Source organism: Cydia strobilella, chromosome 12 (assembly GCF_947568885.1).
Source record: "Cydia strobilella chromosome 12, ilCydStro3.1, whole genome shotgun sequence".
In the NCBI taxonomy this organism is placed as follows: Eukaryota; Metazoa; Arthropoda; class Insecta; order Lepidoptera; family Tortricidae; genus Cydia; species Cydia strobilella.
The window spans coordinates 11,357,415-11,372,197 of NC_086052.1; the positions used below are offsets into that span (position 1 = coordinate 11,357,415).

The following is a 14,783-nucleotide window of genomic DNA, read 5'->3' on the forward strand; positions in this document are numbered from 1 at the left end:
CTACCTAAACACGCTCCATTCAAGGTCAAATTACTTTCCCCACTAGTGGATAAAATGCGTTTTTCCCCGCTTGTTTTAAAGGATAAAAGACGGCTTTCCGAGCTAGTGAGGGGAATTTTTTTTATGAAAAAATTTGTTGATAATGTTGACATTTCTGACGTATGAAATGTCAACGATGCGTTTTGAAATTGCATCGACTCAACTTGTGCGTTCAGAATTATATTTAACAACATTATAAAAAAACAAACGTTTCTTATGGAATTTTAAGGTTTATGACATAAAATCATTAAATAAAGCTAAATTTGGTATTTTTTATTAGATTCTCAAACCATTTATTTAATGATAATTAATATCGAACGAACCATTATCATGAGCGTTTTACGTTTTGTTATCTGTCAAGCTACTTAAACACGCTCCATCCAAGGTCAAATTACTTTCCCCACTAGTGGATAAAACGCGTTTTTCCCCGCTTGTTTTGAAGAATAAAAGACAACTTTCCGAGCTAGTGAGGGGAAAAAATCTTTTTCTAAGCAAAATAGTGCCTGTTTATTTTTTATGAGCCTCTTGATTTTCAGTAGGTATACCTATTGTCATGTTTAGCCCATATGCCCATTACTAGTCGTTGGTCTGGACTCCTTGAGGTTCCAGACTCACTCTCCTAATAACTTTAATGCGTAGGAGCGAGTTTTATTCCGTGGGTCAAAAACGACCCAATGGGCATATATGGGTTAGATAGCTATAGATGATGCGTACATACTTATCTCTAAATTTTATCTAAATTATCAAAATAGGCTTAGTACTTTGGCTGTAGTTGAATTTCTGTACACTATGTGACGTTTGTCAATATGCTTAAACCAACGATTTCGTATATCGGCGCCAGTTACGAACTGCGAAACGACAATGGGATGTATACGTACACGCTGGCATGAGGTTTTTTCTTAGAGAAGTCGCATGCGAGTCCGAGATCCGATATCCGCACGTGGCCGTGCTCGTCTAGCAGAATATTCGCCGGCTTCAGGTCTCTATATACTATGTGACGTTTGTGCATGTGATCCAAACCTGTTAAACAATCCAAACGTTAATTTCACATGCTTATACCTATAGCGATGTGAGTGGGACACTTCCCAAGCCACTGCTTATTTACTTTGACGAATATGTACTTAGTATGCGGCTTCAAAAACGTAAGAGGCGATTCGAACCTCGGTTAGTACAGTCGCCATCTGATATATCTGATGGCGACTGTACCTGTGACTTTCACGGAACTTATGTCCGTAATATCATCTATTATTTACCAGTCGTTTTTAGTGACGAAAAACATTTTGAATAAACCTACATCGTGCGGAGTATTCAATCCGCAATGATTTTTCGTGGGGGCTACAGCCCAAACCTCTTACACAGAAAGGAGACCTGTGCCCAGCAGTGGTAGGTATATAAAAATGTTAACCTAATATAACTTCAGCGGCGTAGAACTTCATCTCCGCCTCGTTGAAGACGCCGTGCTGCGACAGGTGGTAGTGGAGGTCGCCGCCGTTCATGAGATCCAAGATAAAGCATAGCTTGTCGGGCGTGTGGAATGCGTACGTCATGCAGACGATGAAGGGACAGTCCACCTGGAAAAGTAGTAAATTATATAAAACTGTTTTCTATCCTATCTGTATTCCGGGCCCTGACGGCCCTGTCGACTATTGGTGTACACCAAAACAGTATATGAAAACTTATACGTTAGGCAGATAAACAGCAAATTATAGTAAAACTGAAAAAGCTAATTTGTTCGTAACGTAATTATCTATATTGTCGGTATTTTTAAAGAGTTAGTGATGCCACCTGCACAATGACAGAAAAATTGAGTGAACAGACTTCACGAATTCACGAATGGCAGTAAGCATGTTACAAAATTTTGAATGTCAACAGCTATCAAAAAGCAACATGTTTTTTTCCCCCTTATTCATAAAACTTTACGGGCCTGATTTAGTTAAATTATATTTTATCCCTTTCTTACAAATACAAGTCATAATGACAGATAAAGACAAACGATTTATAGCTAATCCAGGCCAGCATCGTGTTTATGAATAACGCCATTTGTCACGCGACAGTATAGTCGATTTCAGCTTTTAGGCAATGTCTGAAGGATGGCGCTGCGGCATACATAAATAATCAAAATGACAGTTCAAGTGGTACGAAACTACCTTTACGCAGTAGGTACTGGGAGGCTCAAGAAAAAAACTTAATAAGAAAATACCGCCTGCTTTCACGTCTACTGAGTATTTTTACTATTCAGGGTGTTTTTGAACCCTTAGCTATGATTTGCTAGGTGCCTAAATATAAAAAAAAAAACATACTGAGCAAGGTCTATTATGGGAACCACCCCGAAATCAAGTAAATAAGTTGGCTGTTTTATACGTTTTCGCAGATTAGATGTGAATGCTATGGGAGACCCACATACATTTTCGTGATTTCGGGGTTGGTATATATGTGCTCAGTGTCACTAGTAAATTAATCTCAAAAAGTATGGATAAGGGTTGAAAAAACACCTCGTATACCAAGAAAACTGTGCTACGGGCTACGACGTAGCGAACAAGTACTTGAGCAATATAGATAAATCTGCCCCACCAGTCCCACCAGCACCACGCATATCAGACAACCGAATGTTACATTATTTAGAGCACAATTCTAACTTAATTGTGACTCAGTATTAGATAGATAGATAGATAGAATACTCTTTATTGGTACACCTCAGTAAAAGATACAGTTAAAAGAAAAACAATTGATTAAAGATAGAGGCAGACAACAGGCGGTCTTATGGCTAAATGGCGATCTATTCCAGACAACCGTACAGACAGACGGAGAGGTATTAGGTAGTTGGAAATGCAATATTACTTTATGAAACATGAGCCCAAATAACCTTTACCTACAGTTTGACGTTCGCAAACATTAAGAAGCATTTAATCCACTGCAATCAGGAATCACAACATCAGCATCCCAGTTGTATCTGTCGCATCTAAATCTACTAAGCTGCCGAGATTAGGGATTACTCTTCAAATATACAGACTTCCGCAAATGACAAACTTTAGTGCAGTGCTTTACTTTAGAGATTTAGCTCAAGACTCTAGGTAATGCCTTGAACGCTAACAGTACAGTGTGGAACTCCAATGCAGCCAAATGTTTGAACTAGAGATAGGTTTAGCGATGTAAGAGTACCATAAATGTGATTCTTTGAATCTGTATATTTTCAAATAATATTGTCAAAATACTTCTTAAGACTAATACTAATTTAGAATACTTTTTTATGTAAATATTTTACAATAAAAAATTTTAATACAAAAAAAAGGTTTTCATATTCAAATTATTTGGGGCATTCATTTAACAGATGTAGAAAGGGCGAAAGGGAAAGCGACACGGCTCTGCCAATATTGGGACCGTGCACGACGACACAGCGGTTGCAAGTTGCAACTATAGGCCCGTATTTTGTCAAAATATTAAGCGAGAAGTAAGCAAATCGTAATAATTTCAGTGTAAACTATATACTGATCGGATTTTTATGCGGTTTTTACCTATGAATAAAGTGATTCTTGAGGAAGGTTTAGGCGTATAATTTGTTAAGGTTTTGTGTAAATTGGTTTAAATATGACGATATTTACTAATGAAGTTTATTAAAAAACGCTGGCTAAGAGCTTTAATCGAAAACGCTGCCCAATCCTGCAGATAGGTATAACAACAATGTGGATTATAGTGGAATTGTTCCTTTTTCATTGGTCTACAAAAAAGTCCGTGATGGTTTATGTCTATCTTTTAAGGATAACTTACTATACCTATTCTTATCTTCTACAAAAAGATTTCATAATATGTATGTGGTATTTGTAAAGCTATTTACACGGATACAGTATTAGTAGTTGTCACATAAATAAGTTAGTTATATTAAGCATTTCATACAGATTACAATGGTCCCTTACACCATACAATTTAAACGAATATCTCAGGAGTAATGGTAAATTAAAGTTCCATTTCGAGCCATATGATTTGTATGAGATGCTTCCGTTAGTTGCCTATTTTTACCACCTTGTGCGCTGCGATCGCTTTACTTGCCCCCACCATGCACTTCGCACGGTGCCAACACTGACAATTTAGCTTCGAGCGTATGAATGCAGAAGTGAAGTAGATGACAATATGATTTTATTAGACACCGTTTTTTAACTCCGTTTTATCAACAATAAAAGTCTAATGGATATTTATTATACGATCAAAATTAGCTACATTAAACATTACTACCTATTATGAGTCCCATTATGGTCCCATTACTAAATCGTTTGATCTACATGTGTAAAAAAATATTAAATTAAATATGATTTTTGTGTTTCACTAGACGAACTCCATTTTTGGGTTCCATACCCAAAGGGTAAAAACGGGAGCCTATTACTAAGACTCCTCTGTCCGTCTGTCCGTCTGTCACCAGGCTGTATCTCATGAACCGTGATAGCTAGAAAGTTGAAATTTTCACAGATGATGTATTTATGTGGGCGAGTCCGACTCGTACTTGTCCGGTTTTTTATTTTATTAATACCTTACAGACTAACATAATTATGTATTTTATAAACTTAAAAATAAACACTATTTATGCGACAAAACGGCGTGGCTCCGTTGAATCGGCTGCTGCCATTGCATCAGGGTTTTTATTATCCATACAGTTGGCAATAACAAGGTAAATAAATGCAATGTTTGATACGAATGACGTCATTGATTAGCATTGCATGAACGCAGGCCGCAGTTCAAGGATAACAAAAGAATAACTTACTATTTTTCACCGCCTTTTGTTCCACAGTTGAAAACCAGTGACAAAACATGGACGCTAGTAAACCCTGACTCGGCCGACGCTAAGTTTAGTCTGCATTGCAATGCAAATAACCGTAATAAACCAATGAAATAACGTTGTATAGTGGGAAACGGAAATATTTAATCGCACATTCCGATGCATTTCCATTGCCGATGGCCGGTAGACGGGATAGGGACAAATGGGACAATCGAGCGGATCACATCGATTCCATTACGTTACACTCCTCGTTGGGTTTGAGGGTTATCTTATTGCCGGTTAATTAAATTCGACTGTATCCGATATCAAACTGTATGCTTCCGTGGATTCTTAGCTTTACTATCAGGACACGTTATCGAAAAATTCTTTCGAAGTGAAAGTAAAGAAAATATTATCTGTATCCTGTAGGACTTTCGGGATAAAATGTATCCTATGATACTCCCGTGATCAAGACGAATCTAACGATACCTCATACATCAAAATCCATCAAGCCGTTTAGGCTACAGGAGGCCACAAAGAAACAGACATACATACATACACTCGAAAAACATTTGGCAGTCGGGTAAAAAGGGCATGTGCACGATTATACTACCTGTTTTAGCAGTGTCGATGTCCCTTCATCCTGTTTGTTTATAATTAAATCTTACGAATCCATTCCCGTTAAGCAAAACGTCGGGTAATAACACCTTCTTGTGTATGTTAATAACAGAAGCGAGAAGATGGTCATAGTCTTAAATACTCATATGTTGGTCCCGACGTGACAAAATCATCTTGATAGGTAGTTGATTATTGTAGTTATAATGACACTGATTTAAATTTTAAATGGCAAAAGACAACAAAGTCCAACAGATAAACATGTTTTATTGAACTATAAAGAGATTGCATGTAGCGGAGATGAGAATGTTAAGGTGGATGTGTGGCGTGACGAGAATGGATAGGATAAGGAATGAGTATATAAGAGGAAGCCTGAAAGTTGCACCCATAACAGAAAAAGTAAGGGCAAATCGCCTAGCATGGTACGGGCATGTGATGCGGAGGGATGAAAGTCATGTGACGAGAAAGGTATTAAGAATGAATGTGGAGGGAAGTACGAGGAGAGGAAAACCGAGGAAAAGGTGGATGGACTGTGTGAAAAATGATATGAAACTAACGCAAGTGAATGATGAGATGACGGGTGACAGAGATGTATGGAAGAAAAAGACATGCTGCGCCGACCCCAAGTGAATGGGACAAGGGCAAGCGAATGATGAATATTGTAAATATCACATATTCCGTGCCGCACGGCGGTCAATTTTGCCTTAGATACAGTCGACTTAAAAATATGTTTACACGTTTGCACCTTACTCCTTTGTAAATTTTGCAATACATACCTTTCACGTCGACTGCACAGATACTACGGAATCAGTCATTAAAACTCGGAATTGAAAAAGTCAATCAATGTCAATGGTAATTATCTCAGTCGGCCAGCAATCGTTAATGCATTTCGGCTGTCGTTCTCAATTATTTGACCCATTATACAAGTGTGCCTAGCATATCCACCTTATGTGAATTGTAAATACATTCAATTGTGAACCTTGTTTTCATGCAGCAAAGTATACTTTTGACATAGTTTTCCATTGCACATAACGGAGGATTTGATATGCGTCGAAGTATTATTATAGCTGTGGCTAGTAATTGTCCCCATTGCAATGTTCATTTTTATTTAAATTGTCTCCATGTTGCGACTTGTGACCCTGGACGCATTTGTTATAATGATGGCAACGGCCAAACCCTATTGCGTCTATTCGAGTTATTTTTTAAACAACATTAGTTCCTACAGCTCCCTCCATCTAGAAAAAAAGGCCAAAACTACTTGGAGGACAACACGTAACATAGAGGGCGTTTTACCGAATCGTATTCAAATAGTTGGCAATTTTTTTTGAGAATTAGTTTCACTCCAGACCTACACACACGGTGTATGAGGTAAATCAACAAAATCCGTTTACATCCTTGTTTTTATTTAGATATTTTGTAATATTTAGTAATAGTAATAGATAAGAAGGTATATAGATAGAGGGAAATGCTTGGAACACAATTTTTGACTCCGTAACTTTGTTTGGACTAGTTAGGAGGTGAACATATCAATAGTCCCCGGCCGTAGCGTTTGAGCTGGGGGGAGAGGGGGTTAATAAGGAAGTCTGAATTTTTAGGTTTTTCACTTATATCTTGGAAACTTTGCATCTTAGCGACATGACTACTTAGACAAACCGAAAGCAGATTAAATTTGCTACAAGTTTAATTTAGTCAAGTTTTTCGATATTTTGAATAGTTTTCGGGATATCCTCTCTTGAAAGCTTGTTTGGGGCTCTCAATTTTCTCTTGACTTCTAGATCAGTGAAGCTACTAGGCCATGTTTGGTATCGGTTTCGGGTGTGCCACATATTTTGACTAAGGTGTAGAGTTTGTGAAGCTGAGTTTGTGGGCTTGTAGAGTTAGAAGCTTGGCTTTACAAGAGATCTGATAACTTTTTGACAGTGCGAGCCTTATGGTTTCGTCTTGGCAACATTTTGCATGAAAATGTTTTTGGTGGGATTGATTATACCTTCTGAAATACTGTATTATGAACACGTTTCATGAGGGTTGAAAATTCTTATCGTAAATTATTTTAAAAAGACGCAATTTGATATTTGTTAAAAAAAACATTTCTATTTGTTTAATTATAGCGCAACGAAAAAGTCACTTCACGTATTATCTTGGCATAGTTGTAGCAAGCACACAGAAAAAGAATATTTCAATATATTTCATAATATGTGGTTAATGGAGAGTACAAAAATATTTAAAAAACAGTAGTTGACCTTACTTCATTTTTAGCAGCATTATAAACAATATTTTTATTGAAAAAACCCAAAATAATGTAAATAATCAATAATGCTATATCCGAATGGGCACCACAGATCACCCGAGGCAGAGGCAGGCCGAAAAGGAGATGGCGAGACGACCTGGACTCTTTTTGTGGCGAGTGGCGGGAGCATGCACAAAGCCGTGACGAGTGGCGGAAGACAGGGGAGGCCTTTGCCCAGCAGAGGGACACAATATAGGCTATAAAAAAGAAACGGACAATTCATAATTCGCAAGATAAAGGGAAACCGCATGCCTGACATCAAAAATGTTCGCCAAATTCCATTGTATCTTTGACGTCGTCGATCGTACAGAAATACGCATACGATTTAGTCGATTTAGAACTGAAGCACAATTTAGAAGCACTCTTCAACAATACATTATAAAGGCACGTCTTTTACCGGGGTGCTTCAAAAAGGAATGATTAATTTCTCTCCGAGCAGATGTCGTCAAGTTCATAATTTATGTACGGGGCGTGAATCGATGCTGTGCTCAATAATGTTTGATAGCGGTATTTTATGCTAGTTTAATAGGCTAGGTGGATCCGAGGTACATCTCGGGGACCTACCTAACGATAGTTCAATTCAAGGCAGAGACATGTAAATAAATTATTAAGAGTGCAATCATTTATACAAAACTTCTCGAAGTGTGTTGTATATTCTGTATGTATGGACACTTTGGCGAGATTCTACTCCCGCAGTTGAAAAGATTTTTCACCTCAAAACGCAAAGGTTTTATTTTATCCAAAATCGGTCTTATGAGTAAGAATAAGCTTAAGTTGGCAACCCTTATAGTTTAAGATTCCACCTTATTAGGATTGCTCACCATGTTGTTCAGGACTGTAAGTAAGTTGTTAAGTCGTGCCTTACAGCTGCAACACGGCTTTATAGACGTAGATGTTGCAGATCAATCTACATCTCTCCATCTATGTCTTATTCGATACGTATTACGAAACAAAATGCAATACAGATTGGCCATACGTGAGTTAAGCGTTGCGTATAATTTTGAATGTCAGCGAGACTTATGATAGTTTCAATGTATATAGTCTTATCCATGATGTAAGATTTACTCTGTATATAAATTAGCAGTTTTTATTCATTACGTGTCAGGGCGACACGCAGATGACGAGGCGGCGCCCGTTCCTAAGACCAATAAAAGTTATGTTCGTACGGAGCGAATGATGTAAAGTGCATTTATCCGTAAAGAGCTCCATCAAATTTGATAATTTTACACGTTAGTGCTCGCCGAACGAGCACGTACCTACTCGTGCAATGTTCTGATTTCAAAACTGTGGCATACTTACTGGAGCTCGATTTGTCAACATTTCTTATTAGATAGCGCTTTTCTTCAGCGAAAGAAAGAATGATCATCCACCAACGTTCAAACCTCTGGTAGGCTGCATAGCCGGCTGATTGTAACCGTTCACTTCCATCCCAGAACATGTACATGTTCAAATAGCGCTTTTGGATGGGCAGTTGCATCCTGCCATGTCAGTTGTAAGAGGAGACCACTAAGAAGAAACAGCGTGTAAAAACTCAACGATGACTGAAACGCCGCAAGTAGGTATTAACTTCAAGAAGGCAATACAAGAAAGTTTCCTCTGAGGTAGTCTTGAAGCTGGCGTAAGTTACGCCGCGTAACCTGAACGTTAATGAAAATACCTTGGATTATTAATGTGAAAATAAAATTAAAATCGACGTAAGTGGTACTGTTACTCTTAGCTGACCTACGTTATCTGGATACAGGGATGAACCGAATAGGTAAGAATTTTCGATTAAATTACATGACACTGACAATTCACCGTGCCTACATTTCTGAGTCTCTGGACACAAAAACGACCTCTAAACGCACAACGGATTGGCTATGTCAAGTAAAAACGGTCAAGTTGAAAGCCAAAGATCTTTTATGGCAAACTTTTTTGATAAGTATAGGCGATCCTATGAATGTTCCGTTTTGGTAATTTTGATACAAAATATTAAATACTATAAATGTAGCTTATAGGTTTGATTCTAGGCACACACTCGGAATCTTAACTTTTTGCTACGAGGAAAGTAGTTAAGGATATATGATAACAATCAAAATGAACAAAATCTGATCACAAGTCTGATTGAACTGGACCGTGACGATCAATAAAAGTAACTGCGGCGCGACTACATAACCATAAACGTGAAATAAAAGAAAGCGTCACAAAACAAATAAACTTTAAGCAAAGTCAGCTAAATAGAAGATTACAATGAAAGCATAAAACAACTCTATCAATCCGAATCGGTAGGCCACAACGCCACAACCGACCGAAAATCTAGGACATGAGATTGATGCTCGAGTTATTTACTCCGTTTTTCACTTGGATTGCGAGGAAAATAAACAAAACTATATTTACGTATTATGACTACAATCTCGGCCTGTACATGTCCCACTGGACACAAAGTACCCCATTGAACTCGCGTACATATAGACACATATGTAGTTCGTAACCACGAACAGTTTGTAACGTTTCATAAACTTTGTTTCAGATGGCCTTGTTAAAGTTCGGGAAGCGCTTTAGGTCAGAACACAAGGAACAAAAGAATGAATAGGTATGTACCTATATGGATAGTATGTATACCCGATTGAGGTTTACAGTCCCCAATCTTGCGGGGTGCGGGGGCGGGAAAGTGGGTTTACCGCTCGTGCAAGTTAAAGCTCCTAATAAATTATACAGCAAATATTTCTATATACATAGTAGGGTGGCCGAACAGGCTTAAGATATTTTTCGTTCATGTCGTCTCGAATATGGGTGAATATGGTATTAATGCATTCAGTATAATGTCCTGAACACAAATATGTGAGATGACAAGCGCGAAAGTGGTAAGGGTATTTTCTGTGACGTCATAAAGTCGGCAGTACAAAGTTTTTCTTTTTAACATAGGTACCATGTGGGGTACCAAATGAAAGGGTAGAGAGAAAGAGTAGATCACAAATACTATTTTATACTATTTTGTTACTGGAAACGTATACGTACGTTGTAATAATTGAACCATAATTTACTTTCTGTTCATAGTGTTCGTTTGTCTATCTTGATCTGTTTATTGTTTCATTCTCAATTGCTCAAAGGTTGACTGGAAGAGATCCCTTATAGGGATAAGTCCGCCTTTGTACATTGTATATATTTATGTTCTTTTATTGTGTTTGTAATCTGTCTTATGTACAATAAAGTGTTTACATACATACATACATACATACGTATCTTGACCTGACTGCATCAGAAGGAGGGTAATGTTTTTCGAGCGTGGATATGTATAATTATATGTCCATTTATTTGGTACACCCTACAGGCCAAACGGCTGGACGGTTTTTGACATATGAGGTGTGGTTGAGTTCGTTAGAATTATGATAGTGCATAATGCATATACATAGGCTACATAAATTTTGAAAATGGCGCCCGCAAATAAAAAAAAGGGGAAGGGGATTGTTTTTTTTCTTACGATAGCAAGTACTTAATGAAAGCTAATGAAAAGACCATTTCAAAAATATATGTAAACAGTCGGGTCGGGTTTTGTTTTAATAATAGTTGCAGTTACAAAAAACACAACACAACAGAACAGAAAATTTGGAATAATCCATTCTGTCATTTTATTTAGAGCAGTTCAAAGTCAACTCAGGGTTGTGAAATTTTTGAACGTTTTCTAATGATTTGGTATAGACCAAGTAGTAAAAATGTTACAGTATGTAGTATATTTGTGATCTACTCACAAAGCCCTTTCATTTGGTACCCCGCATGGTATGTTTAAAAGAAAAAAACTTTGTACTCCCGACTTTATGACGTCACAGCAACTACGCCCACCACTTTCGCACTTGTCATCTCATATATTTGTGTTCTGGACATCATACTGAATGCACTGATACCAAAAATATACCCATATCCGAGACGACATGAGCGAAAATCGATTTCTAGAAGACTTTTCGAGAAAGGGCCAGGCCACTATAGTTCGTTTTTTTTAGCATTAGAAAAAAGGTAAACAATCTTGATGTGTCTTTTTATTGAAAAGTATTGAAAAACGCTTTTCAAAAATTAGTTTATATTACTTATGAAAGCAAAAGATCGTATATGATTTATAATTGTAACATATTTGCTGTGCCTTATTTTGTAATTAAAAGGCACGTCAAGGTCGCTTACCTTCTTTCTAATGCTAAAAAAACGAACTATAATACATTGTTCAGGGTTTTCATAATCTAACGTACCTACATTTTAATTTAACCGATTTCATTAATTTAATGCATGTCAGCAGAAAAAGCACTTCGAAATGATCTGATTACGCTTTTATTATTTTAACAATAAAGTTGTATCCAGAATTTTGATCATTTGGCAATACGTCAGCTGCTGACTGTACCATGATAAACACGCGAATAGCCATCGGTGTCTCATGCGCGTTGTCAAGATAGTCATTTCGTCTTATCAACTCTACTAATCGAACGAAGTGGTTCTATTGAATTTTATATTTGTATCATTAAATCTACATCACATTGAAATATTTCTTTTAAAGAATTAATCGATTTGCAATATACAATAGGTGCCATAATGGCGGCCTGAATATGATTCTTTATTAATGTCTCTAAAGGACGAATCCAACAAAAAAAAAAGTACGTTTCGAACATAAACAAATCATGCTCATAGAATATCAGAACATAATACCTACATAAAATATAACATAACATTATCACTGTTGTAGCAGGAAACTGCTTCTATGTAATATTTTTATCCAAAATCTGTTCTATTTTATGAATTGTCTGCTTCATAGCTGTTGTTGAGGAGCAGTGAGCATGCCATAACATAATAAACAGCACACCTGATACGATATTTATGAATTGGAAACGAGTGTGAAATAGCACCAAAGGGTGTTTTGTTTACGTTTAGCATAATAGTGAAATGGAACAAGTTAAGATAATATTTAAAACCGCCGGAATTAAAATATAAATATTAGCTTAATATGCCTATGCCACATAAAGCCAGTTATAGTTATTACAAATAAAAAAAACTAAAGAACGTTCGTTCGATAAATGAAACTTAATTATAGTACAAACAGATTAGGACTAACCTCGAAATGTCTTACACAGTTTTGAAATTTAGTACATATGGTAATTGAAGGTCTCTTTATCATGTCCACACTATTTGACATTTGGGGACATCGAGGAATCGCAGCCATCTTGGAAAATGTGTACCATCCTGGAGAAATTTGCGTTTTACTCTAAATACACGTTCTCTATGAAAATATGGTGTAAGGCAACATTAAAGCTTATTAAATTCTACACAAATAAGTCCTAGATAAATTTGAGGAAAAAATACATCTTGTTATAGAAAATAATTGCTGAATCAAGATTTAGCGCTTATACCCTTTCAGGGGATATTCCCTTAATATGAAACTTGGAGGAATATGAATTCCACTTTTGTCTATACATACATTTGTACACGTTCTACCCCAATATCAACATTTTACTCGACTGCGACTTAAACAGAAAGAATAAACTAGTATTATGGTATCATTGATTGAATTTAAGTATACAAAAAAAATTATACCAGTATACCACCCATGAAAAAAAATATAAGCAAAAATATGTGTGCTTCATTTTCGGCGTGTTCAACCTTTAGGCATTTGCTCTATTTACTTATATGCGTATACTCGATGGTATAATATTCGGACTGGGGGGGGGGGGCTTATTCTCAAAATTTAAGAAGCCACAAGATTTCCAAATAATTCTGACAACTGGCTAGGCGTTCGAAAACTTTATCCTCCCATGTTAATCAGACAGGTAATTAAAAACGGATATACAATTTGAAATGGTAAAACAAAATGCAGCGGAAGCCGATTGGACCACATCGGCAAATTGAGGGCGAGCCAATTCGTTACAGTCCAATTGGCCGGATATCGTTTATGTTCCCGATGCCATATCGCGCTATATTCCTTGTATCAACTCTTTTCTGTTTGAAACCGGACCTAATTCTCTTTTCTTACAATGATAGTAACTATATCTGAGAACAAATTCATCGGATGCGGGCTACACGATGGGGCCGTCCAAAATATTGCAACAAATGTTAGGATCCTACTAAGGAATCAGAAGCCCCTCTAGAGCTGCAAACATATAAACTAATATGAGCTTAACGCGTAGCGCGTAGCTTAAGAGCCCATCACGTGCTCACTAGCGCAACTGCTAAATAATTGATCATTTAAATTTAACGGTAGATATTTAAAAAAGGGGGCCGCTACGTACTGTATTTTGTATTTAAGTACCTTTTGAAAACATTATAATAGTTTTTACGTTGCTGGATTCGTCAATCTATGCGTCCGAAGTTAAAACGGCCGTTTTTGATTTGAGTTCATAGATTGACGAATCCAGCAACATAAAATCTAGTTTGATGTATTCAAAACGTACTTAAATACAAAATACATACGTATCGGCCCCCTTTTTTAAATATCTATCGTTAAATTTAAATAATCACAATTATTTAGCAGTGGCGCTAGTGAACACGTTGATGATCATTTGATACTAAACGATACTAAAATCTATTTTCAGCCCACAGTGCGACGCGAGCTATCTTCGGTGAATATAATCACCTGTTCACCGATGGGGACCGCAGATCAAATCGATACAACACATTATTATCTAATCGTATACCTTTACATTGTTCGCATAGACTATGATAAGCGTTAATTGACAATTCAAGGAAGTCCGATAAAAATAGCTCGAATTTTATTTGCAGACGCATAAGTGGATCAATAATCGTGCATATTAATAATTCAATGTGCGAACAAAACGATAATACACAAAAAAAACGTACTATGCGAACCGCAATTACACATGGTAGTGTGACTACTTAAAAAACACAAATCAAAAAATATTGATAAAATAATTTGATTTGTTCCCTAGCTGTCCGAAATGTATTTGCTAATAGACGATATTGAAAGTATCATAAAGTCCCTAAAATATATTTTTTTAAACCTTATATCAGATATGGCTAAAAAATACCCTTATAGATTTAGATCTATTCCCTTAGACCATTGTAATACAAAATAATACACATATCAACAGTTAGACCAGGTTTTATCTGTATTTATAATAAACGATA

General features: G+C 36.7%; 1 protein-coding gene across 2 annotated transcripts in view; it reads right to left on the reverse strand.

The window, feature by feature from the left end:
* Positions 1–14,783, reverse strand: part of LOC134746124 (G protein-coupled receptor kinase 1) — a 61,966-nt gene that overhangs the window by 12,126 nt on the left and 35,057 nt on the right. For both annotated transcript variants that reach the window (XM_063680401.1, XM_063680400.1), the window contains exons 9-10: positions 1,445–1,610; positions 918–1,059 (exon numbers count right to left, since the gene is read on the reverse strand). In XM_063680401.1, coding sequence (XP_063536471.1) covers positions 918–1,059; positions 1,445–1,610 — 308 coding nt within the window. The remainder of the gene's footprint in view (positions 1–917; positions 1,060–1,444; positions 1,611–14,783) is intronic.